Source organism: Pelobates fuscus, chromosome 2 (assembly GCF_036172605.1).
Source record: "Pelobates fuscus isolate aPelFus1 chromosome 2, aPelFus1.pri, whole genome shotgun sequence".
NCBI classification, from domain to species: domain Eukaryota; kingdom Metazoa; phylum Chordata; class Amphibia; order Anura; family Pelobatidae; genus Pelobates; species Pelobates fuscus.
The window spans coordinates 282,288,631-282,316,117 of NC_086318.1; the positions used below are offsets into that span (position 1 = coordinate 282,288,631).

The following is a 27,487-nucleotide window of genomic DNA, read 5'->3' on the forward strand; positions in this document are numbered from 1 at the left end:
TCTGCATTCACTACACATTGACACACTCTCTGCATTCACTACACATTAACACACACTCTACATTCACTACAAATTTACACACACACTACATTCATTACACTGACACACTCTGCATTCACTACACCCTAACACACACTCTGCATTTATTCCACACTAACACACACTCTGCATTCACTAAACTATGCACACACTCTGGATTCACTATACTGACACACACTCTGCATTCACTACACTAACATACACTCTGCATCACCTGTACACACAGCATCCACTACACAAACATCCTGTATTCACAGTACACACACTACATCCACCACAAATTGAAACACTCTGCATTCCCTATACACAGACACTGCGTCTAATACACACACATCAACTACAGACACTGCATCCACTAAACACATTTCATCTAGTACATACAAACACTACATCCACTACTCAAACACACTCTGCGTTCACTATACACACTGCATCCGCTACACTAACACACTCTGCATTCACTGCACAAACAGTATCTAATACACACAAACACTACATCCATTACACACATTCTAATTCACTTCCACTATACACACCACATTCAGTCCCGCATCATTGTCAGCGGACTAGGTAGGGCGTGGGCGGGCCCGGGAGGGAGGGGTCGGGGGGGGGGCCCAGACCTTGTGCTTTGTCAGGGGCCCCAAAATTTCTGATGGCAGCCCTGATTGACAGCCACTGTAGCTAAACGTACATGCTAATTAGTACTGTTAACTTAAATAAGAAAAAAATGTTTCATATCTGTGTTACTTACATCTATGGTTAGTCGATTGGTAACAGATAGTGTTAGCTAGTGGCGTACGTTACAGGTTTATAAAATACACTTTAACTTCGAAATATACATGCTTGCGAGACGTGTGGTTGCTGGACATAGGCTAAGACATTTTACAGTATATAACTTCGCTAAGACTTGCTTATGTTGTTCGACATATATTTTTAACAGTTAAAACGAACGAGTGTATCAAGTCACCCAGTGGGTGGTGTACTGGGTATTTAATGTTGTGCTGCACGGCTAGTGTCCACAGCGGTGGGTCCGCAGACCGTCATCCGATGCCACTGTTGTGCTTCAATAGGTAGTCTTTTGCATTTGCCAACCCAATGTCCCCTCTCACCCTGTCGCTGGCCATGTCGGGCGTCGGTCCTTGATCGGGGCCATTTCTATCAGGTATGATGTGGAGACTTTTGGGCATCCCCGCTGGTAAGGTCTGTGCTGGCAGTTGTCTATACCGACATTGCAAACTGGGGACATCTCTTTCACAGCGTGAGCCGGAGTGCGGACTCCATCGCTGCGGGCCTTGTGCTTGCCGGTCATCCGTGATCTCACTGATGTGGGTCGCACGCCTGAGTGCTGTTTCGTCTGCTTGGAGCTACGTCGTTTCGGAGGCGGGAGTTCCCTTCTGCCCCGGGGTTGCATGAGGGCTGGTGCTGGTAGGCCACGAGCCTGGAGACCATTGTGGGCCAGGTTCAACCCTTTCGGGGTGGTGCGAGGAATCTTGGCAGGTCGCATGTGGCTTCGCTTGGCTGTTCCCCGCGTATGTGGCCGGCACCTCAGGGGCTTGCCCCTTATTGCTCTCAGCCCGGGAGGGCTTGAAACGTGGGAATCGGGCGCTTGGGTTGTGGTGGTGCCCTGAAGCGGACCCTCACTCACCCGACTGCCATCAGCTCCGGAGGTAGCAGAGGAAATTCGGCGTGGGACTTTGGTCCATAAGCATGCCTCTAGCTTGGCCGAGAAACGTTCAAAAGCAAGCGTTATGGAGTCACTTGCTTGTTCCCAGGTGCGCATTGCATCTGGTTGTTCTCGTAGCTTATCAGATATTGATGGCTGATGGTGAACCGCCTTCTTGGGTGTTCCCGTCACCGCCTGTCTCTTAGAGGTATTAGTGCCTGTCGCTTGGTGTTGGGTTCCGGACACTCCGTCCGGCGGGGACCGGGATATCCCCCACGGGATATACAAAGTTTAGATAAAGGTCTTTTAAAAGGTATTTTAACTTCTAAAGAATTTAAATTTTTAAACACTGAATTTCCGAGGATACCAGTTATATATGTCCTACCGAAATTACACAAGGGCATACATAACCCTCCTGGAAGTGTCTGGGATAGGGTCATTGTTATCAGACTTTTTACAGCCGATTGTCAAGACGTGTCCCTCTTTTCTTAAAGATTCTATGAGCCTTCTACAAGTTCTAAAGAATGTAAAATGGGAGGATAAATTTTTATTTGTTACATGCGATGTAACTAACCTCTATACCTGCATTCAACATGATAGAGGGTGTGAGGCAGTCAGGCACTTTTTTTGAAACTTCCAAAATATATCATATGGACCAAATAGATTTTATTTTAGAGTGCATACAGTTAATTTTCACCAATATTTTTTTTTTTATTTGAGGGTGATTTTTATTTGCACTGTAGAGGGATTGCTATGGGGACCAGGTTCGCTCCCAGTTATGCTAATTTATTTTTGGTACATTGGGAGGAAACATGTGTTTTTTCTCAGCATGATTGGGTAGAGAACCTGGTCCTCTATAGAAGATATATTGATGACATCTTTTTTAATCTGCAAAGGGAGTGAAGCCTCAATTTTACAATTTTTAACCTATCTTAATGCCAACCAGTGGAATATAAAGTTGACCCATGAAGTAAGCAATAAGGAAATTAGCTTTTTAGATTTAAATATTTATAAAAAAGAAAATACTATTGAAACGTAAATTTTTTTTTAAAAAAATCAACGTGAATCGTTTTATTGAAAAGGAAAGTTGTCATTTCCGTCCCTGGTTGGATAATATTCCAAGGGGACAGTTTCTAAGACTTAGAAGGAACTGTTCCCAAATGGAAAAATATAACCTAATATAATATAATATAAAACCTAATATAATATAAAAATATAGCCAATTTACTTAAAAAAATGTTCCTAGAAAAAGGTTATAAAGAGGAGTTTTTAAATAGTACAATTGAAGAAGTGATACAACTGAATAGAGATGATATATTAAAATATAACCAAAACATAGAAACATAGAATGTGACGCCAGATAAGAACCATTCGGCCCATCTAGTCTGCCCAATTTTCTTAATACTTTCATTAGTCTCTGACCTTATCTTATAGTTAGGATAGCCTTATACCTATCCCACGCATGCTTAAACTCCTTTACTGTGTTAACCTCTACCACTTCAGCTGGAAGGCTATCCCATGCATCCACTACCCTCTCAGTAAAGTAATACTTGTCCCTCTAATTTAAGACTATGTCCTTTTGTTGTGGTAGTTTTTCTTCTTTTAAATATAGTCTCCTCCTTTACTGTGTTGATTCCCTTTATGTATTTAAATGTTTCTATCATATCCCCCCTGTCTCGTCTTTCCTCCAAGATATACATGTTAAGATCCTTTAACCTTTCCTGGTAAGTTTTATCCTGCAATCCATGAACCAGTTTAGTAGCCCTTCTCTGAACTCTCTCTAAGGTATCAATATCCTTCTGAAGATGTGGTCTCCAGTACTGCGTACAATACTCCAAGTGAGGTCTCACCAGTGTTCTGTACAATGGCATGAGCACTTCCCTCTTTCTACTGCTAATACCTCTCCCTATACAACCAAGCATTCTGCTAGCATTTCCTGCAGCTCTATTACATTGTCTGCCTACCTTTAAGTTATCAGAAATAATCACCCCTAAATCCCTTTCCTCAGATGTTGAGGTTAGGACTCTATCAAATATTCTGTACTCTGCCCTTGGGTTTTTACATCCAAGATGCATTATCTTGCACTTATCCACATTAAATGTCAGTTGCCACAACTCTGACCATTTTTCTAGTTTACCTAAATCATTAGCCATTTGGCTTATCCCTCCTGGAACATCAAACCTGTTACATATCTTAGTATCATCAGCAAAAAGACATCAAGACCTTCTGCAATATCACTAATAAAAATATTAAAGAGAATAGGTCCAAGTAAAGATCCCTGAGGTACACCACTGGTGACAAGCCCAAGCTTCGGATATACTCCATTGACTACAACCCTCTGTTGCCTGTCACTCAGCCACTGCCTCACCCATCCAACAATATTGGAATCCAAACTTAAAGATTGGAGTTTATTGATAAGCCTTCTATGTGCAACAGTGTCAAACGCCTTACTGAAATCTAGGTAAGCAATGTCTACTGCACCACCCTGATCTATAATTTTAGTTACCCAATCAAAAAAAATCAATACGATTAGTTTGGCATGATCTCCCTGAAGTAAACCTATGTTGTCTCTGATCTTGAAATCCATGTGTTTTTAGATGTTCAACAATCCTATCCTCTAACATTGTTTCCATCATTTTCCCCACTACTGAAGTAAGGCTTACTGGCCTATAGTTGCCAGACTCCTCCCTATTACCTTTCTTGTGAATGGGCACAACATTCACCAACTTCCAATCTTCTGGGACTACTCCTGTTATCAATGATTGGTTAAATAAATCTGTTAAATGGTTTTGCTAGTACACCACTAAGCTCTTTTAATAGCTTTGGGTGTATTCCATCAGGTCCCATTGACTTATTTGTCTTTACTTTTGACAGTTGAAATAGAACCTCTTCCTCTGTAAACTCACGTGTAATAAATAACTCATTTATCCTTTTTCTTAACTGAGGTCCCTCTCCTTCATTTTCATCTGTAAATACCGAACAAATATATTCATTGAGGCAGTCAGCTAGACCTTTATCCACTTCTACATACCTTCCTTCTTTTGTTTTTAATCTAACTGATCCTTGTTTTACTTTTCTTTTCTCATTTATGTATCTAAAAAAAATTTGTCCCCCTTTTTTACAGACTGTGCTATTTTCTCTTCTGTGTGTGATTTGGAAGCTCTTATAACTTGCTTAGCCTCTTTCTGCCTGATCTTATAGATCATTCTGTCTTCCTCACTCAGTTTTTTTTTTTTTTATATAATTACTGAATGCTAACTTTTTTGTTTTTTACTATTTTGGCCACATCTGCGGAGTACCACAGTGGTTTCTTGAATTTTTTGCTTTTACCGACAAGCCTAATGCAATTTTCTGTTGCCTTCAGTAGTGCAACTTTTAAATAATCCCATTTCTCTTGGACGCCATTTAAATTGCTCCAGTCTGATAATGATAAAAAACGGAGGAAAAGGAAATGGAAGCAATTCCAGTCATTTTTAATTGTAATAAAAAACATTCCTAATTAAAACGTGTTCTTAATAGGAACCGGCATCTATTGAAACAAGACAAAGATATTGCACCATATATAGGGGAAAGCCTAATATTTTTTTAAAATATTTTAACTATTGTGGTAACTGCATAGGATGTAGGACTTCTGAAATAAAAGAAAATAAAATGTTGTCCTTTCATTCATGTACTAACTTAAAGGAGTATGTGATAGATAAATTCTTGCAAAACAAGAAATGGCCTACAGTATGTGGGGAAAACATCCAGATGTGTGGCCACTAGGGTACGAAAGCACATATACAACATCAGAAGAAGTTTTAGAAATCATAATGTTTCGTTACATTTCCTAGAATATCATAATAAAGACCCTAGAGCAGGCATAGGCAACCTTCTGCACTCCAGATGTTTTGGACTACACAACCCATGATGCTTTGCCAGCATTATAGGTGTAAGAGCATTATGGGGGATGTAGTCCACAACATCTGGAGTGTCGAAGGTTGCCTACCCCTGCCCTAGAGGAAAGTTTTTTTGGTATTCAGACTATTACTAGACATTGGAGAGGGGGTGACATTAATTCAACCCCCTGTAAATGTGAAATGGGTTGGATTTAGATACTTTATCCACCAAAGCTTTTTAAATAGCCCCACTCTATATTTGCATTATTGTCCTGCTGATTCCTGGCACAAGCGGTAGTATCCTGAGGAGTGGAGGAGAGGAGAAAAATACTAAGGGATTTTGAAAAGCCTGAAAAGTCAGAGCCTACTATTTTTGGCTCTGCAAAGTGTGAGTGAGAAATTAACATCCATTTTTAAATCTTGTGCATATACAGTGTTATGCTTACGTGGAATCCATATTAGATGACCAAGTGTGAATATGTTTTGTTTATTTACCTTCTTAATGCACTTACATTTGCGCCCCCTGTCTTTATCTTTGTTTGTACTATTTTAATAAGTGGTTTGTTTTTTTTGTGTTTTTTAAACACTGGGGAAGTCGCACACATTTACATCTCTGGCACCACTTTAACACCTCGTGTCACTTGCACTTTGCTGTGTGAAGTTATTTTGTAATCAAACATAATTGTTAACACATTCTAATTCTGGGATACACCCATTTTCATGTATGGTCTGAACCAGATGTATATCCGCCACCCCGATATGGCGGTAACTCAGAGAAGAGATAGAGAAGAAGTAACTCCCTCAAATAGAAGAGCATATTTACCCAAAATAAATTCTCCACTATTACCCCTAAAAACCCCTTTGAGAAATTAAAGGAACACTATAGTCACCTAAATTACTTTAGCTAAATAAAGCATTTTTAGTGTATAGATAATTCCCCTGCAATTTCCCTGCTCAATTCACTGTCATTTAGGAGTTAAATCACTTTGTTTCTGTTTATGCAGCCCTAGCCACACCCCCCCTGGCTATGATTGACAGAGCCTGCATGAAAAGAAAAACTGGTTTCACTTTCAAACAGATGTAATTTACCTTAAATAATTGTATCTCAATCTCTAAATTGAACTTTAATCACATACAGGAGGCTCTTGCAGGGTCTAGCGAGCTATTAACATAGCAGGGGATGAGAAAATCTTAATTAAACAGAACTTGCAATAAAGAAAGCCTTAATAGGGCTCTCTTTACAGGAAGTGTTTATGGAAGGCTGTGCAAGTCACATGCAGGGAGGTGTGACTAGGGTTCATAAACAAAGGGATTTAACTCCTAAATGGCAGGGTATTGAGCAGTGAGGCTGCAGGGGCATGTTCTATACACCAAAACTGCTTCATTAAAGTTGTTCAGGTGACTATAGTGTCCCTTTAAGAACTGAGGAAGAAACGAATGAGGATGTTTTTTAGGACAAAGGATGAGAAGGGAAAATCCCACAAGGGAGACCCCGAGAAAAAGATACAGAAAGTCAGAAGAGGGAGAGATTATATCAGGAAAAAGGAGACCAAGAGAAATTATAGAAAGATTTTTAATTCATCTAAAAAAATCTTTTCACCCACTCAGTTTAGAGTTTTAACTAAACGTTTTAGATTTGCACCCAGTTGTGTAACCAATAAATGTGAAACATTTCTGGATCTAAATCGGTACACCAGAAACTCTACTTTGAATGTAGACGATCCTTCAAATTCTGAAACATTAGGAATTATCCATTTTGTGTTAAAGGAAAAAAATGATTTTTTTTTTCCTACTTTTCTAAAAACAGATATTATAAAAGTTTTTGAGAAATTCTGTCTAGAGGACATTCATAATATCAAGTCCCTTTCAAAATTTGGACAGAATTTATCTATCCAAGAAAAAAAGTGCCATAGATTCACTAAAAAAGGACCCATCCATCGTTATCCAACCTGCAGATAAGGGGGAGGACGGTTTGTCATTTTGGATAAAGATATATATCGTCACTAAATAAAATCGCAATTAGAAGATACGATCACGTATAAAAAACTGAAAAAGACCCTACCAAAGATATAAAGAAATTTTTGGATAAGGGTTTGAAGGAAGATGTTCTTAATAAAAATAAATTTCCCTTCTTATACTTGGAATATCCTAAAATTCCTGTAATTTATACCTTGCCGAAGATACATAAAAACCCAAATAACCTCCCTGGGATCAATCAGAATAAGTGAATATGTTAGGAATATTAGAAAGGGCTTCCTAAACCATAGTGTATCAAGACATTTTTTGGAACACCATGATTCTAATCCTAAGTATTTTGAATTTTGTGCCATTGATAACGTCAATGCAAGTTGGAGGGGAGGGGATATTGCTAGGACCCTCAGTATACAAGAGTCTAAATAGATTTTGAGCTTTGTACATTAACTCCAAAAGGACTGAACATGACTTTGAGATTAACAATACCTTGTAATATCCTTTCTTATTATTTTAAATAGATATAGTTTTTTTATGTCATATTTTTAGTTTTATTATTAGATATTTTTATATATCTACTCTGACTGGGCGTTCCTCTTTTCCCATCTCTTTTTTTTTCCTTTTATTCTATTTATTTACATTTTTAGATATTTTTTTTTTTATATTCTTTTGTGGGGTGCCTAACCTCTATGTTGAGATATATTATCTCTTCTTTGGATGTTTATGTGTATCCATAATCTAACTATAGATGTGTTTTTCTTATATTTATGTTTTTATTTCTATGTGTGGGACTTTATACCTCTTTAAAATTGGCGTCCACGACCTCCAAACTATGCAATCTACATGTCGATCTATCCATCATCCTATGAGCCCTATCGGCATTTGTATAAGGAGATGAGTCCTAGTATCCGTAGAAAAAACAAGAATGCCATCTATGATCGGCAAAAACAGCGAAACCGGATGTATTGCGTCAGAGGAAATGATGCAACGGAGGATGAAACCGAAAGTCCACACGTGACGCGATGCATACATATACGATTTCATACATACCTTGGGGGAAGAGACACGAATTTGCCTTTAGTGATATTGTGATGTCTCTATCCCGGTCGTATCTTTCTATATTGATTTTTTTTAATTTTATTTAAATTCTTTATTTTGTTGTGCTCAGAATTACAATACAGGCTTGTCTAGCCACACCGGCATCCACAAGCTGAGTTATAACATCTTTGTTTGCTTATTTGTATGGCATTTTAATTAATAGCACATTTTTTGTTTTATGAAAAACACATTGTAATAACAGGTTGGTTAACATTAGTTATATATTAAGTCGCATGCATGTAGAAAATTCCTTGTCTGCTAGGTTGCTTTGTACAGAAAACAATATAAACGACAGTGTAAGAACAGTTGCGAACTCTTCATATACATCTTAGTAGGTCTATGTATCCTAAATTTAGTGTTTAGCTGGTATTTGTACATAGAGCTGGCATGTAGCGTGTGGGAGTTGCTTTCTAGCTGTGTGGTGTTAGCCTGCTTGGGAATTGTAGTAGGTGTTTAAGGGTTGATAGATGCCATTGGATGTATGGGCGGTGACAGACCCATCCCTCTCATATTGCTTGCATGCTGGTTTCGTTAGGCTTATTAATAGTTTGAGGTGATGTAAGTAAAGCTTTTGACCCGCTGGGTATCGGTTAACAGTGAGGTGTGTATCTATTCAGATCTGTTTTGCATGTCTTATGAGTGCGTAAAGTACCTACTAATGCCTGTGTGTCAGGGATGCCATCCGCCTATGTGAGTGAAGTTACTGATGCAATTGGAGTAGGATGTACCCCCCTCCTGCCCATTCCACCCAGTAAGGTAACCGAGCTAAACTTGTTGGCAAGAGAGAAAGGTAACGTTTAAGGCTCAGACAGAAGAGGAAATAAACAGAAAACAGCAACATATTTACACGTGGGCCAGCGGATATGCGTGTGGTAGGAAATTAACCTCAGTCCGGTTCCAGGTAGATAGTGGGATCAATGGTGAAAATTTTTAATGAAATGAAAGTTTAAATGAAATTAAAGTCAAACTTGAACTCCTGCTCAGTGTTTTTGTAGTCCAGTGGCATTGTCGGCCTGTCGCCCTGCTGTCTCTCCTTCCTCTCAGGTGCCCGTTGGCTGACGGTCGACCCTTTACGCTTTGAACGCTGTAGAAGGTGATGCGGCCCCTCCGGTCGGCTGGAGCGGTCGGACTTTAGACATGTCCCATATGTGAGGGGGTTGTTGTCTCGGGACCTGGGGGGTTTGTATTGAGGGTTGCGGTAGCCCCAGTGCGGTGATTCCATCTCTTCCGCTTCGGTTATGCGGGTTGTAGCGCCCCCATGGGAGATGACCAGGCTCCTAGGGAATGCCCAGTGGTAAGGGATGGAGTGTTGGCGGAGTGTTGTGGTCAGCGGCTTAAGCCGGCTTCTCCAGAGTAAGGTGGGTCTGGACAAGTCCTGGTAGAAGGACAGGGTGGTGTTTTCAAATGGGATAGTGGCTTTGCCTCTCACCGCTGCCATGAAGGTGAGTTGGGCCGACGTGTCAGGAGTTGCAGTATGACATCCCGTGGGGTGTCTGCCGGTGCTCTGGCAGCCCTTGGTATGTGGTAGACCCCATCGATTGTGGCTGTTTTCGCCTGTTGTGGCGTGAGTAAGGAGGTAAGGAGCCTCCTGATGTATTGTGGTAAGTCCCCGGGGGACGCCGTCTTCGGGATCCCCCGGATCTTAACGTTCCTGCTCCACTGCCGGTCCTCCAAAGTATCCAGGCTGCTGTTAAGCTGAGACTGGGTGCGCTGCAATTCTGCGTGGTGGGCTTCTAGCTGCGTGTATCATGCAGTGAGACCCTGCGAGTCTTCCTCCACAGACTTGACTCGTTTCTCCATGCTGTGTATTTCTTCTCGCAGCATGGCGACGTCTGCTGCAAACAGTTTGCAGATGTGGCAGAGAAGGGCTTTAATATCCCCTTTTGTTGAGGGCAGCTCATTATCCTCATTGGATGAGGGGTGGTGCAGTCCCCCTGAGTGTGGGAATTCATCTAGCTCGTCCATCGCTTGTTCCTCGGAGGAGGCCGAGGCCGTGTCACCATGTTGTTTTGGCGCGTTGAGGCTTGAGGCCTTTGCGGGCCGAAGGAAGAGGTCTCCAATGTCTTGTGCCCCTGTTGGTTTCGCAGGCCCCTGATGTTTGTTCTTCTTCCCCATCTTGATTTATTGCGATGGTGGTCGAAATAGCATGTTTTAAAAGGGGTTATGTTTCTGTTTCAGACTTATTTTGTCGGAGTTCTGCTGAAGCACGTCTGCACTGGCTCCGACCCCTATATTGATTTTTTTTTTATACTGTTTTTTGTCTTCTACTGTTGTATATTTATAAGAATTCCAAACCACCAATATGGTGGCTATATATGTCTGGACAGGAAGTACCGCCATATTGAGGGTGGCGGATATGCATCCGGTTTAGACCATATATGGAAATGGGTGTATCCCAGTATTAGAATGTGTTCGCAATTATGTTTGATTGTTTAATTGGTACTGAAACATATATAAGCATGTTTGCTTCCAGTATAACATTCAGCAGCACCTGAGGAAGACAATATTTTGTGGTTGAAATGTGTTGTGCATTTGTATTTTTTTTTATATATATATATTTAGTAATAATAAATTACTTTTAAAAAACAATATATTTTTAAATTCATATGCTCCTGATTTTAACTTTCTACCAACTGTGGGACCCATCCTATGGAGGAAAGCTGTTTTATGTCTACAAAGGAGACATACATGCTCTATAAGTCTAGAGCCAACTTTAATGGGCTCAAAAAATTGTGAGTGTATCGAGTTCTAAATCTCTTTTCACCTAACACTCATACAGATTACACTATGTTGTGTTTTGTTTGTATTTCTATATAGGAAAATCTAATACCTTTTACCATGTGTACTGTGTATTTAAGGTAATATTTCTTTCATTTTGTGTTCGCTTTCACCTTATACCTTTGGATTGTATCTTTTTCTTAAGTATATAGCGTGACAATATACTTGGGTGATTTAGCAGCACCATACCTATATATTCCTAAGCGATACCTATATCCTTTTTTCTTACAGTGATTATAGCCCTCTGGAACCTTGTAAACTTCCCCAATATAGTGGACAAGATCAGTCGTATTGGGTAAAACAAGAGAACTGTTTATTTCAGAGAAAAACACATGCATTTATCCCCCTACACACAAGAGGTGTCTTGGTGTCTGGGACATAATTAGGTCAAGACATGATAATTTAATTTCCTGCTGGACACCAAGACACATTGCACAATACATTTTACATAATATAATTAACACAATAGTTGAACTGGACTTTCATCCAGTTCAACATTTTAAAAAATAACTAAGCACACACAACAAAGCCACAGCTTCTTAGACAGAACATTTGTGGGGTAGGCCCAGATTAGAATATCTAGACATTATTGGTGAAGTCCAAATTTTGTAATTCAGGCCTGCCAAATTATAATTTGTAAACAAATATTCAAAGGAACACTAGAGAGTCAGGGACACAAACATGTATTCCTGACCGTATAGTGTTAAAACCACAATCTAGCCCTCCTGGCCCCCCTTGCCTACATAAAGCAACATTTTAACTTTATTGCAGTCTGTTTTTGCTGTCTCTGCCCCTGACCTGCTTGCTTGGCTGACATCATCAGAAGTGCTGGCAGAGCAAGCACAATTCAAACACAGCTCTGGCCAATCAGCATCTCCTCCTGGAGATGTATTGACTAAATGCATATGTATGAGGAAAGTTCAGTGTATCTATGCAGAGGGTGAAGAGACTGTGCAGCACTGCCTCAGGAAGCACCTATAGTAGCCATCAAGAGTGGCCTGTGGAGGTATCCCTAGGCCTAGGCAGTAATGTAAACACTGCCTCTGAAAAGGCAGTGTTTACTGCAAAAAGTCTGAATGGAATGATTGATATGAACAAATACAATAAGCTGTAGTACACTGGGTGACTATAGTGTCCCTTTAAAAAAATACAAATCTTATGAGGGTCATTAAAACCCCTATAATATTTTGTACCTCATATGTCAGCATTAAAAGAGGTATCACAAAGCATGGGAAAATTCCCCATGCTTTGCAATATGACAAAGAGCATTTACTAGCCAACCATATTGCAAAGCATGGTTCATTTTCTCACCCTTTGAGCTAGCTGTCATAGCATGGGAAGCTTGTAAATAGACTTTCCCCGCTAGGTGTGCTCCTTATGCAGTGAACCCTACATGGGTTAAGGTGGATTATTTTTTGTTCCAGTGTGGTTTTATTTTGTGCCTGTTTTTTTTTTTTTGTTTTTTTTTTGTGATCAAACCTTTTTTTCATTTTAATTAGTGGTGTTGGGAATTATGGATCTACTTTATATTTAATGTGTTAGGGCCAGTGGCGGATCCAGAGCCTTATCTCGGGAGGGGCACTTGCAGATTATTTAAATAAATAATCCATGCACAATAACCACTACAGCTCTGTGTAGTGGTTATGGTGCCAGGAGTGCCGGGACCCCCTCCCATAGTAAGTAGTCAAACCGTTTAAGAGCAGCTTGACAACTAGAGTCTGCTGGGATACGGAGCTGTAGTAGGGCATAAGAGCAGTGGTGCAATGTGTGAGGGGTGCAGTGTGTGTGAAAGGTTCAATGTGTGTGTGTGGGGGAGGGGGGTAGTGTGCGAATGTGTAGGGTGTGTGAGACAATGTGTGTATGGGGGGCCGTGTGTGCGTTGGGGGGAGCGGGCCGTGTGTGCGTTGGGGGGAGCGGGCCGTGTGTGCGTTGGGGGGAGCGGGCCGTGTGTGCGTTGGGGGGAGCGGGCCGTGTGTGCGTTGGGGGGAGCGGGCCGTGTGTGCGTTGGGGGGAGCGGGCCGTGTGTGCGTTGGGGGGAGCGGGCCGTGTGTGCGTTGGGGGGAGCGGGCCGTGTGTGCGTTGGGGGGAGCGGGCCGTGTGTGCGTTGGGGGGAGCGGGCCGTGTGTGCGTTGGGGGGAGCGGGCCGTGTGTGCGTTGGGGGGAGCGGGCCGTGTGTGCGTTGGGGGGAGCGGGCCGTGTGTGCGTTGGGGGGAGCGGGCCGTGTGTGCGTTGGGGGGAGCGGGCCGTGTGTGCGTTGGGGGGAGCGGGCCGTGTGTGCGTTGGGGGGAGCGGGCCGTGTGTGCGTTGGGGGGAGCGGGCCGTGTGTGCGTTGGGGGGAGCGGGCCGTGTGTGCGTTGGGGGGAGCGGGCCGTGTGTGCGTTGGGGGGAGCGGGCCGTGTGTGCGTTGGGGGGAGCGGGCCGTGTGTGCGTTGGGGGGAGCGGGCCGTGTGTGCGTTGGGGGGAGCGGGCCGTGTGTGCGTTGGGGGGAGCGGGCCGTGTGTGCGTTGGGGGGAGCGGGCCGTGTGTGCGTTGGGGGGAGCGGGCCGTGTGTGCGTTGGGGGGAGCGGGCCGTGTGTGCGTTGGGGGGAGCGGGCCGTGTGTGCGTTGGGGGGAGCGGGCCGTGTGTGCGTTGGGGGGAGCGGGCCGTGTGTGCGTTGGGGGGAGCGGGCCGTGTGTGCGTTGGGGGGAGCGGGCCGTGTGTGCGTTGGGGGGAGCGGGCCGTGTGTGCGTTGGGGGGAGCGGGCCGTGTGTGCGTTGGGGGGAGCGGGCCGTGTGTGCGTTGGGGGGAGCGGGCCGTGTGTGCGTTGGGGGGAGCGGGCCGTGTGTGCGTTGGGGGGAGCGGGCCGTGTGTGCGTTGGGGGGAGCGGGCCGTGTGTGCGTTGGGGGGAGCGGGCCGTGTGTGCGTTGGGGGGAGCGGGCCGTGTGTGCGTTGGGGGGAGCGGGCCGTGTGTGCGTTGGGGGGAGCGGGCCGTGTGTGCGTTGGGGGGAGCGGGCCGTGTGTGCGTTGGGGGGAGCGGGCCGTGTGTGCGTTGGGGGGAGCGGGCCGTGTGTGCGTTGGGGGGAGCGGGCCGTGTGTGCGTTGGGGGGAGCGGGCCGTGTGTGCGTTGGGGGGAGCGGGCCGTGTGTGCGTTGGGGGGAGCGGGCCGTGTGTGCGTTGGGGGGAGCGGGCCGTGTGTGCGTTGGGGGGAGCGGGCCGTGTGTGCGTTGGGGGGAGCGGGCCGTGTGTGCGTTGGGGGGAGCGGGCCGTGTGTGCGTTGGGGGGAGCGGGCCGTGTGTGCGTTGGGGGGAGCGGGCCGTGTGTGCGTTGGGGGGAGCGGGCCGTGTGTGCGTTGGGGGGAGCGGGCCGTGTGTGCGTTGGGGGGAGCGGGCCGTGTGTGCGTTGGGGGGAGCGGGCCGTGTGTGCGTTGGGGGGAGCGGGCCGTGTGTGCGTTGGGGGGAGCGGGCCGTGTGTGCGTTGGGGGGAGCGGGCCGTGTGTGCGTTGGGGGGAGCGGGCCGTGTGTGCGTTGGGGGGAGCGGGCCGTGTGTGCGTTGGGGGGAGCGGGCCGTGTGTGCGTTGGGGGGAGCGGGCCGTGTGTGCGTTGGGGGGAGCGGGCCGTGTGTGCGTTGGGGGGAGCGGGCCGTGTGTGCGTTGGGGGGAGCGGGCCGTGTGTGCGTTGGGGGGAGCGGGCCGTGTGTGCGTTGGGGGGAGCGGGCCGTGTGTGCGTTGGGGGGAGCGGGCCGTGTGTGCGTTGGGGGGAGCGGGCCGTGTGTGCGTTGGGGGGAGCGGGCCGTGTGTGCGTTGGGGGGAGCGGGCCGTGTGTGCGTTGGGGGGAGCGGGCCGTGTGTGCGTTGGGGGGAGCGGGCCGTGTGTGCGTTGGGGGGAGCGGGCCGTGTGTGCGTTGGGGGGAGCGGGCCGTGTGTGCGTTGGGGGGAGCGGGCCGTGTGTGCGTTGGGGGGAGCGGGCCGTGTGTGCGTTGGGGGGAGCGGGCCGTGTGTGCGTTGGGGGGAGCGGGCCGTGTGTGCGTTGGGGGGAGCGGGCCGTGTGTGCGTTGGGGGGAGCGGGCCGTGTGTGCGTTGGGGGGAGCGGGCCGTGTGTGCGTTGGGGGGAGCGGGCCGGGTGTGCGTTGGGGGGAGCGGGCCGGGTGTGCGTTGGGGGGAGCGGGCCGGGTGTGCGTTGGGGGGAGCGGGCCGGGTGTGCGTTGGGGGGAGCGGGCCGGGTGTGCGTTGGGGGGAGCGGGCCGGGTGTGCGTTGGGGGGAGCGGGCCGGGTGTGCGTTGGGGGGAGCGGGCCGGGTGTGCGTTGGGGGGAGCGGGCCGGGTGTGCGTTGGGGGGAGCGGGCCGGGTGTGCGTTGGGGGGAGCGGGCCGGGTGTGCGTTGGGGGGAGCGGGCCGGGTGTGCGTTGGGGGGAGCGGGCCGGGTGTGCGTTGGGGGGGAGCGGGCCGGGTGCGTTGGGGGGGAGCGGGCCGGGTGCGTTGGGGGGGAGCGGGCCGGGTGCGTTGGGGGGGAGCGGGCCGGGTGCGTTGGGGGGGAGCGGGCCGGGTGCGTTGGGGGGGAGCGGGCCGGGTGCGTTGGGGGGGAGCGGGCCGGGTGCGTTGGGGGGAGCGGGCCGGGTGCGTTGGGGGGAGCGGGCCGGGTGCGTTGGGGGGGAGCGGGCCGGGTGCGTTGGGGGGAGCGGGCCGGGTGCGTTGGGGGGAGCGGGCCGGGTGCGTTGGGGGGAGCGGGCCGGGTGCGTTGGGGGGAGCGGGCCGGGTGCGTTGGGGGGAGCGGGCCGGGTGCGTTGGGGGGAGCGGGCCGGGTGCGTTGGGGGGAGCGGGCCGGGTGCGTTGGGGGGAGCGGGCCGGGTGCGTTGGGGGGAGCGGGCCGGGTGCGTTGGGGGGAGCGGGCCGGGTGCGTTGGGGGGAGCGGGCCGGGTGCGTTGGGGGGAGCGGGCCGGGTGCGTTGGGGGGAGCGGGCCGGGTGCGTTGGGGGGAGCGGGCCGGGTGCGTTGGGGGGAGCGGGCCGGGTGCGTTGGGGGGAGCGGGCCGGGTGCGTTGGGGGGAGCGGGCCGGGTGCGTTGGGGGGAGCGGGCCGGGTGCGTTGGGGGGAGCGGGCCGGGTGCGTTGGGGGGAGCGGGCCGGGTGCGTTGGGGGGAGCGGGCCGGGTGCGTTGGGGGGAGCGGGCCGGGTGCGTTGGGGGGAGCGGGCCGGGTGCGTTGGGGGGAGCGGGCCGGGTGCGTTGGGGGGAGCGGGCCGGGTGCGTTGGGGGGAGCGGGCCGGGTGCGTTGGGGGGAGCGGGCCGGGTGCGTTGGGGGGAGCGGGCCGGGTGCGTTGGGGGGAGCGGGCCGGGTGCGTTGGGGGGAGCGGGCCGGGTGCGTTGGGGGGAGCGGGCCGGGTGCGTTGGGGGGAGCGGGCCGGGTGCGTTGGGGGGAGCGGGCCGGGTGCGTTGGGGGGAGCGGGCCGGGTGCGTTGGGGGGAGCGGGCCGGGTGCGTTGGGGGGAGCGGGCCGGGTGCGTTGGGGGGAGCGGGCCGGGTGCGTTGGGGGGAGCGGGCCGGGTGCGTTGGGGGGAGCGGGCCGGGTGCGTTGGGGGGAGCGGGCCGGGTGCGTTGGGGGGAGCGGGCCGGGTGCGTTGGGGGGAGCGGGCCGGGTGCGTTGGGGGGAGCGGGCCGGGTGCGTTGGGGGGAGCGGGCCGGGTGCGTTGGGGGGAGCGGGCCGGGTGCGTTGGGGGAGCGGGCCGGGTGCGTTGGGGGAGCGGGCCGGGTGCGTTGGGGGGAGCGGGCCGGGTGCGTTGGGGGGAGCGGGCTGGGTGCGTTGGGGGGAGCGGGCCGGGTGCGTTGGGGGGAGCGGGCCGGGTGCGTTGGGGGGAGCGGGCCGGGTGCGTTGGGGGAGCGGGCTGGGTGCGCAGGGGGAGCGGGCTGGGTGCGCAGGGGGAGCGGGCTGGGTGCGTTGGGGGGAGCGGGCTGGGTGCGTTGGGGGGAGCGGGCTGGGTGCGTTGGGGGGAGCGGGCTGGGTGCGCAGGGGGGAGCGGGCTGGGTGCGCAGGGGGAGCGGGCTGGGTGCGCAGGGGGAGCGGGCTGGGTGCGCAAGGGGGGGCTGCTTGGGTGCGCAAGGGGGGCTGCTTGGGTGCGCAAGGGGGGGGGCTGCTTGGGTGCGCAAGGGGGGGGGCTGCTTGGGTGCGCAAGGGGGGGGGCTGCTTGGGTGCGCAAGGGGGGGCTGCTTGGGTGCGCAAGGGGGGGCTGCTTGGGTGCGCAAGAAGGGGCTGCTTGGGTGCGCAAGGGGGGGCTGCTTGGGTGCGCAAGGGGGGGCTGCTTGGGTGCGCAAGGGGGGGCTGCTTGGGTGCGCAAGGGGGGGCTGCTTGGGTGCGCAAGGGGGGGCTGCTTGGGTGCGCAAGGGGGGGCTGCTTGGGTGCGCAAGGGGGGGCTGCTTGGGTGCGCAAGGGGGGGGCTGCTTGGGTGCGCAAGGGGGGGGCTGCTTGGGTGCGCAGGGGGGGGGCTGCTTGGGTGCGCAGGGGGGGGCTGCTTGGGTGCACAGGGGGGGCTGCTCGGGTGCGCAGGGGGGGCTGCTCGGGTGCGCAGGGGGGGCTGCTCGGGTGCGCAAGGGGGGGCTGCTCGGGTGCGCAAGGGGGGGCTGCTCGGGTGCGCAGGGGGGGGCTGCTCGGGTGCGCAAGGGGGGCTGCTCGGGTGCGCAAGGGGGGCTGCTCGGGTGCGCAAGGGGGGCTGCTCGGGTGCGCAAGGGGGGCTGCTCGGGTGCGCAAGGGGGGCTGCTCGGGTGCGCAAGGGGGGCTGCTCGGGTGCGCAAGGGGGGCTGCTCGGGTGCGCAAGGGGGGCTGCTCGGGTGCGCAAGGGGGGCTGCTCGGGTGCGTAGGGGGGCTGCTCGGGTGCATAGGGGGGCTGCTCGGGTGCATAGGGGGGCTGCTCGGGTGCATAGGGGGGCTGCTCGGGTGCGTAGGGGGGCTGCTCGGGTGCGTAGGGGGGCTGCTTGGGTGCGTAGGGGGGCAGTTTATGTGTGTGTGGGGCAGTGTGTGTAGGGGGGGCAGTGTGTGTAGGGGGGGCAGTGTGTGAATGTGAGGGGGGCAGTGTGTGAATGTGAGGGGGGCAGTGTGTGAATGTGAGGGGGGCAGTGTGTGAATGTGAGGGGGGCAGTGTGTGAATGTGAGGGGGGGGGAGTGTGTGAATGTGAGCGGGGGCTTTTTTCTAAATAAAATTTTTTTAAAAAATACAAATGCATTATGTCTCAAAGCCCTGGTGGTCCGTGGGGAATCCCTGGTGGTCCCAGTGCTGAGAGTGAACTCTTGCCGCAGCTCCAGGGCTATTTTTATATACTATTATTGTTAATTGTAATTATTTATACTAAGAAATAGTACAGTAATGGGAATAACCAATGTCTTACTTGTTTAGTGGTATTCTCATGGATGCTGGCCTTCCAGTTCCACGCTGAGCTCCTCCTGCCTCTGTCCCCTCACCCAAGTATCCCGGAGGAGAAGACTTTGGGTCATCCCAGTCATCATCCCAGTCATCATCATCCCCAGCTGCAACACAAACATTGGTATTCAGTTTGTTGAATAATAAAACCGCTTTCTCATAGAGGGATCATAATAAAAAGTTGTTCTCCTGAGTCCAATAAATGAAACAAAGTCTTCTCACTGGTGTGGAATCTTGAGGTCTAAACAATGCTTCACATAGTAACATTACTAAAGCAGAAAAGTAAACTGGACATATGGGAGTTTACTGCATTCTAAAATTCTCTATATTTTTTTCTAAACATGATTTATTTTCCCAATTGTCTGCTTTTGTAAACTAGGTTGAGTGATATCTGACATCATCTGAATCTTTTTTGCAACAGAAGCAATGTTAAATACACACACTTGCTGGCATTTTGTATCTGTGCTGTGCTTATTGTGGGATCAATCTGAAATTCAGTTGACCAAGGTTCTCTCTGTAATGGCAATCGTGAGCAAGAACTCGTTTGAGACCTGACTGAGGACTGACCAAAAGGCCAGCTTTTAAGTTTTTTTTTGTTTTGTTTTTTTTTACCCTCATTATTCTCACATAGTTACATAGCTGAAAAGAGACTTGTGTCCATCAAGTTCAGACTCCCTAAACATGTTATGTATATTCTTGTTTCAATGCATTTGCTTCAAGGATAACCGTTGCAGCTCACTGCAGGGCAGACTGACCAGTCTGGCACTCAGTCACCAAGGTACCAACACCAGGAGGAAGCCCAGTGACTTTCCAAGTGTCACTGTAAAGGTCCATGAAGAAAGCCACAGCCACATGGTGGCGGCCATCTTTGAGCAGTCACTGATGTGCACTGATTACATCTGGAATTGGGTAAGATCGTGCAAGAGGTTAGGGGGATTTGGTTGGATGGGGAGCGCAAGGGGAGAGGCACAGGGGAACACACAGTGAGAAGTATTGGTTGAGGTGTGGGGCAAGGGGTGAGGTGGAGGGAACCACATAAGATGATTTGGGTGGGAGGTGATGCTAGGGGTGTGTCACATTTAGGGGAACCAAATGGGGGAAGAGGAAAGCCACAAGGTGAGAGAAATTGGGCAAGGGGACACAACGTGAGAGGAACTGCGGGATTAGGCACAAGTGGATAATTAGAAGAGTCAAATTAGTGAAGGGAAGCGGAACAAGTTTGGAATTAGAAAGGGAGAAGAGGCATAAGTGGTATAGGTTAGCGGGACAGGTAATGTGTGGAGTAAGGGCGAGGCACACGTGGGAATTGAGGGAGGGAAGAGTTGCAATTGGGGATTTAAAGGAAAAGACAAAACTGGATTTTAGGGTGAAGAACCACAAATTGATGTTATTAGTTATTAGGTTCTGGGACCCCCCTTGATATACATAACCAATGGCCTTAGGTCTTTTTTTGCCCAAGGGCCCAGAAAGCGGTCAGTCCATCTCTGCCTCAAGTCCAGTAAAGACTGAAACCATTGTCTGGGGTATCTGTTCTACAGATGGAAATTGTATGCATTTTGGATCTAGCTAGTCTCATGTGCATCCAGACTAGTTTGTCTCTGCAAATATGTTTGAGACTGGAGTTCTCAGAGATGTGAGAGTGGATTATTTTTGCAAGCCTTGTCAACTCATATTGATGGGATTAAAATAGATGGTAAAACCAATTACTGCCAGCTACTGAGTGTGACTGATCATAGATCCAGTTATGCATGCATTGCTGAGCTGGCATGCTTGAACATGCTCCCAGTGCAAGTACAGTGCAATGGTCCTAGTAGTACATGCCTAATCAAATAGTTAGGACGTCCTAGACTAGTATACCTGAACTTTTTTTTCTGAACTATAAAGAGAAAACAACATAGTACCAGTGCAATTATATATCTAAAACAAAAAAATGGTTAGCATCTACAAATAGAGTAGCTCAGTTTTGAAACTTAATATGTATGTATATTCTATATATCTATGTTACACTAAACAGGAAAATCTTCAGTCCAATATAAGTAGATTCACCTGCCATATTTAATAAACAGTTAAAGGGACACTATAGTCACCACAACAACTACAGTTTAATGTAGTTGTTCTGGTAAGTATAAATCTTCCCTTCAGCCATTTCATGCAAACACTGCCTATTCAGAGAAAAGGCAGTGTTTACATTGCCCAGTAGAGATGCCCCATCTGGGCTTGCCCCCTAGAGATGGCCACTGGAGGTGTTTCCTGTGGGAGTGGTGAACAGTAGGCAGTATTGCCGCTCAGCGTCTCGATGCTCTGGATGGAAGACCCTGAATTTTCCTGATAGAGATGCATTGATTCAATGAGGAGGTGTTCATTGACCAAAAAGATTTTTGGCCCAGAGTTTGTTCCCTTGTGTACACACTACTTGTCTTCAGCCAGAGCAGTGTGAGTGCATCATTAGTTACACTACACAAACTTCTCTCAGGGCATTCATCATGCACTTAAATTCTGGATTGCTCAGATCATTGGGCTGCCTTAGTGAGCATGGCCACTGAATCATGTTGGTACCAATGACAAAGTAAGAGGAAGATGGAAGGTCCTAAAGAATGATTTCAGGGAATTAGGTAGCAAACTTAAGAAAAGGACCTCCAAGGTGGTATTCTATGAGATATTATCTGTGCCACGCGCTACAGTTGAAAGGCAGCAGGAGATTAGAGAGGTTAATGCATGGCTGAAGTCTTGGTGCAGGAAGGAGGGTTTCGGGTTTTTAGAGCACTGGGACGACTTTGCGATTGGGTACAACCTTTATAGTAGTGATTGATTGCACCTAAACGGAAGAGGGTCTGCAGTGCTGGGGGATAGGATGGCTAGAAGGTTGGAGGAGATTTTAAACTAGTAGTGGGGGGAGGAGGGGGGGGGGGGGGTCATAGCAATCTACAAAATGGAGATAGGACAGAATAGAGATGGGCTTTAGCACAGTATAAGGGGGGTGGGGAAGGGGGGAGGAGCAAGCTCAGAACAGAGAAGCTATGTAATGTTGATAATTCACAAAAAGTACAAGTGACTCATGATATTAAATGTATGCTTACTAATGCAAGGAGCCTAAATAACAAAATGGGGGAACTAGAGGCATTAGCATACACTAAACAATATGATATAATAGGCAAAACTGAAACATAGTGGGATGAGACACATGACTGGGCAGTTAACTTAAATGGGTACATGTTATTTAGGAAGGATAGGAAAAACAAGAAGGGTGGTGGGGTATGTTTGTATGTCAACCATGATTTAAAGCCAAATCTTAAGCAAATGGAATGTGATGAGGAAAATGTGGAAGCTTTATGGGTAAATATCTGCTTGGGGGAAAAGAAGGGAAACCAACTATTGGTTGGGATATGTTATAAACGACCTAATGTTAATATTGATGAGGAACAACAGCTGTTTGAGCAAATTGAGAAAGCTGCAAATCTGGGTGTGGCAAACCTAGCCACTTCTGGACTACAAACGTATGAAAGGTTGTCTGTAGGTTGTGCTGTATGCTAATTGTGCTTTGCTGTGTATATGGGGGCTATGGTAATTCGCATGCTAGCAGCCGTAAGCTACCAGCATGCAAGTTCTTCGTTTGACGAACAGCGGCTATCCGGGCTGTTCGTGAAACGAATGCGGGCTCCCCTGATAGACCACACACTTAGAGACGTGTGGCGCTTGTTAACCGATTGCAACAATGTTGAAAAGAAAAAAATGCAAATAACCCTTTGTCAGGGATAAATTCAGTGTGTCCAGATTATATCTCAAAAGGGATAACCCTAATATTTGTATAAAGAAAAGAGAAAGGTGTAAACCACGGACAGGACATCCAGGAAACACCAGTGAGATATAGATCTCCGTTGTCTGTTAAAAGTTAGTAATCGTTTAATTGGTATACAAGAAAATAATAAATAGAAAATAATGAAATGAAATACACACACTTAAAAAAAGGAAAGAGGAGACCAGCGAAGCTCAGGGAGCTCAGGAAAGAGCTAAGACAAGGGGTATGAGGAGGGTATGTACCCTATAACCAAGTAAATGTCATTACTATCAAGCATAGCATTAATATAGGTTGAGAGGCGGCTTAAAGAGAGGCACGCGTACCCAAAATAATGGCTGCAATAGAGTATACTAGTTGCTCAGACTGACTACTATATGCAAATGAATCCCCAGTGAAAAGTGGCCAAAACTTAATAAGGAGACACTAAAGCCCCTAGAAATGGCTACACCAGAGGATATTGCTTGGATCAGTGATACATAGTAACTCTTATTGACTAAAGTGTACACATGAGACATAAAAGGCTGTAGTTCTCCCTGCCACTCAAAAAAGCAGCTCTCTTGAAACAAGTAAATATGGGCTATATTGACAGCTAATGGAGGGACACTGAGCCCCTAAAAGTGGTTACAGTAGAGCATATAGGTGACTCACACAGACTAGTATGTACGGGTTAGTACCCAGTGAACCATAGCCAAATACTAGTAAAGAGACACTTGGCCCCTAATAGTGGTTACACTGGAGGGTTCTGCTTGAATCAGTGATACATAGCATACTAGCTGATATATCTAGAAGGGTCTTGCTCTGAAAGTAGCCAGCTGGTATAGAAAAACCACTTGAGCCCCAGTGAATGGCTATATGCAGCTGCACTGCAGGTTGCTAGTAGAGTCAGTGTAGCAACATGCCTAACACTGACTATTCATAACCGTTAATCCTCAGTGAGACAAAGCCATACGAAAAAGTAAGCTACTGCTTCCCTCTATAAAGCTCCATACAGGCTTCTAACTCCGCCTACCCTAGTAAAACACCCCAAACAGTGTGAACGAAAATAATAAAGTGCTGTGGTTTAAAAATTCATTGCCTTATGAATGTTGCAATCGGTAATTAGAGGCTCTCCTAGGTGGCGGTCGTTCGACTACCGACCATGCGGCGGTCGGCCATCTTGGATCCTCTGTTTCTTCAGCGGTGTTTGGTCGTTGAGCGCCTGGAACAGAAAACGTCTACTCGACGATACGAACACCGATGTACTTCCAGACCGTTCGGGAGCCCGGTTTTCGGTAGGATAGTTCCCCTAAGTGCAATCGACAGATTGAGGGGAACTTCAATACAAAACTGTATTTGTTGCGGCGTTCGGTCATTTCAGCTGGGATCTGAGCGGTATTCTCACAAAAGGTGCGCTCAGACCCCAGCTATCTACCGAACGTTCGGTTATGTCAATGTGCCGAATAATGTCCAGAAAATGTATTTTTATGTGAATTGTCGGTTTTGCTGCACGAGGGCATAATCCACTTAACCGTCCATTTTAGTGGGAGTATCCCTCTCGTGCAGCAATGCCTGCTGGGAGAATTACACTGCCTGTTGGGAGAAATCCCCTGAACTACCTGTAAGGAAACCCCTTGCATGGGGAACTGTATAAATATACAAGCCTGTGAATAAAGCCAGTGAGTTGACTCCCATACTGTGTTTTGTCCGGTTATTGGGAGGATTTGGGACATTGCCTTACTTTTCAGCGCTGACTGTGGATTTACCTGTAATACCAGCGGAGATCGTGGATTATAATACTGCCCTCCGCTACACTGGGTAACACTTTAATTATTGGAGATTTTAATTACCCGGACATAAATTGGGACAGAGGGACTAGTAGCTCAGCAAAGGGAATTAGGTTTTTAAACTTGTTAACTGACACCTTCATGTCACAACTTGTACAAGCACCAACTAGAATGGACGCTTGTCTGGACTTGGTTTTAACAAACAACGTTGATCCTTTGACCAACATTCAAGTAGGTGAGCACTTGGGAAATAGTGATCACAATATAGTGTCCTTTGAAATAAACTCAAAAAAACAAAAGCACATGGGGTATACTAAAACACATATGATGAACCATGATGAATAATAGACAGGGCAGAGGATCATAAGTTGAATTAGTTGTGTTTTTTTTTTTTTTTAACCATCACACACTGTATAGGGTCTGTTAGGTTAATTAACATTACTATAAATGATATGGGAAAGATTTTTTCGGGGTTTATGCACAGTCACTTTGATAAACGGTGACGATAATGATATAATATACGTAATGGCACTACTACAGAATAATTTAACCAATAAGTGTGGCCTAAATGATGGTGCAAATAATGTATATAGTGTGTTTAATGCAATGCTCGTTTTTTTTTTTTATATATACGAAATACACACTAATTGTCAGACATTTTACAATGTCTATTAGATTAATCAACACTACCATAGATAATATGGAAAAATATTTTTTGGGGTTTATGCACAGATATGTCGATAAAATATAATAGAATGACTCACTCCTAGAGGTATTTTAATTGATATTATTTTATGGGGTTGATTACTATATAATATATGTAATAGCACTTCTATAGAACAAATTAACTAATTTGTGTGATTTAAATGATGCGACAAATAATGTATATAACGGCTTTGATGCAGTGTTAGGGGTGTTTTTTTTTTTTGTTTCTCCTCTCTCTTTCTTCTTAATATTATATGTGCAATACATGGTAATGGAGAGATACTGCATAATGACTATTAAGTCAATTTAACATTACTATAAACAATTCGGGACGGGTTTGTGTAGAGATACCCTGATAGAATATAATATAATGACACACCAGTCTGATATGATCCTTTAGATGTATATTGTTTGATACTTTCGCACGGTGTTAAATATGATATAGTCTGTGCAATAGTGTCACCATAGAATAATATAAGTATTGCGCTGGATTAAACGACGGTGGCACACAATGTATATACTGTATTCTGATGAGGCTATGTGGTTTATGCACAGATATTCTGACAAAATATAATAGACTGACACACTAATATGCTAGGATTTCCTAGATGTATATCAACGGATTTTTTATTTTTTTTTGTGGTGATAATTATAATATAATATATCCAATAGCACTATTATAGAATAATTTAAGCAATGGTCATGGTTTAAATGATGGGATAAATAATCTACATAATGTGTTTGATGCAATGCTGGGGTGTTTTTTTTTGTTTGTTTTTTTTATCAAAAGTTTGTAAGGTCTCTCCTAATTACTCCCGAGTGGCTAGGGTAAACTGACAATTAAGAATCTAGTACCTTTACACTATGCCACTCGGATGTATAGTGGCACAAAATATAAGCTGACACTTATCTTGGTTATGGCGCTCAAAATTAATTGAAACAAAAGGAATCTTGTGTTTGTTGGATACGTAATGTGGTCCTTTTTCCTTTCCTATCTAATAGACACAGCATGATCCTACAAGGCTGGGTATTTTTTATTTTTTTTTCCTCTCGCCCTTTGTTGGGTTGCCCCTCTTGGTGTAGTGCTACTACATTGTTTCCGTTGATCTCTATTGTAATCAGAAATCTACGGTTTAAAAAAGAGAAAAAAAGAACTACGTTCTTTTTAAGTTTGTTCTATGTTGTTTGTCGATGCTGGATCCACCACGATTCCAATTTGTAAGATTAGGTGCACTATGTTTGTTTTTGTGTTTTTCTATTAGTGTTTTTGTTTTCTTTTTTTAGAGCATATGATACCTCTGATAAAGTTATGACAATTAACGATATTAAAACTTTTCTGCCTGTGGATACCGCGGCTTCAAATATTATTCTATATGATGAATCCCCGATAACCACAGATGATTAGGTTTCCATCTTTGAACGTGCAGGGTATGAATACTAACAAAAAAAGGAGAAGACTGTATAATACTCTTAAGACCCTGACTGATTTGTATATTGAGTTTTATAATATATCTAAATTAAATAAACAGAAGCCATCTGCAGTACTAAAAAGTCATTTAAACGCTCTAAAAAAACAAATCAATCTGAAAGTTGAGCAAAAAATTAAATTAAATATTTATAAACTAAAATTAAATAATTACTATACTGGAAACAGAGCAAATAAAAATTTGTCAAACAGACTGCAAAATCACTATGCAAAAAACAGAGTGGAACAATTGACTGATGGTCAAAAGATCTATTCGACACCTTCTGCAATTGGGGAGAGATTCAATCAATTTTATGAAGATCTTTACAATCTCAAATTGTCTCCTAATTTAAATGATATTCAAAATTATTTAGCTTGTGCTCAGATTCCCAAAGTCACATCTCAAGATCTAATAACCCTAAATAGGACCATTTCAGTGGATGAAGTCAAACTCCAAATAAATAGACTTCCTACCAATAAAACTCTGGGACCTGATGGTTTTCCGAATTTATATTACAAACAGATGCAGCTTTTATTAATTAATCCCTTAACAGAAATGTTCAATCAAATAGCCTTAAATAAATATTTCCCATCTGAATTGTTACAGGCAAATATTATTCCAATATTGAAACAGAACAAAATCAGTTCTGATCCTGGTAACTATAGACCTATAGCGTTAATCAACACGGATATGAAGTTATATGCGGCAATAATTGCCGACAGAATTAAGAAAATCATTTCGACACTGATTCACCCTGATCAAATTGGATTTGTTCCGGGTAGGTTAGCGTCTAACAATACAAGGAGAATAATTGATATTATAGACCGGGCCAATAGAAATAAGCTTCCCCTCCTGGCCCTGTCACTAGATGCCGAGAAAGCATTTGACAGGGTCGGGTGGGGCTATCTTAGTGAAGCCCTTAATGCTTTTGGGCTCACTGGCTGGATACATGAT

The 27,487-nt window shown here is 47.1% G+C and overlaps 1 protein-coding gene across 2 annotated transcripts in view; it reads right to left on the reverse strand.

Annotated features, from left to right (window-relative positions):
- SNX9 (sorting nexin 9) overlaps window positions 1-27,487 on the reverse strand; it is a 456,733-nt gene that overhangs the window by 230,579 nt on the left and 198,667 nt on the right. For both annotated transcript variants that reach the window (XM_063443408.1, XM_063443407.1), the window contains one exon: window positions 18,772-18,910. In XM_063443408.1, coding sequence (XP_063299478.1) covers window positions 18,772-18,910 — 139 coding nt within the window. The remainder of the gene's footprint in view (window positions 1-18,771; window positions 18,911-27,487) is intronic.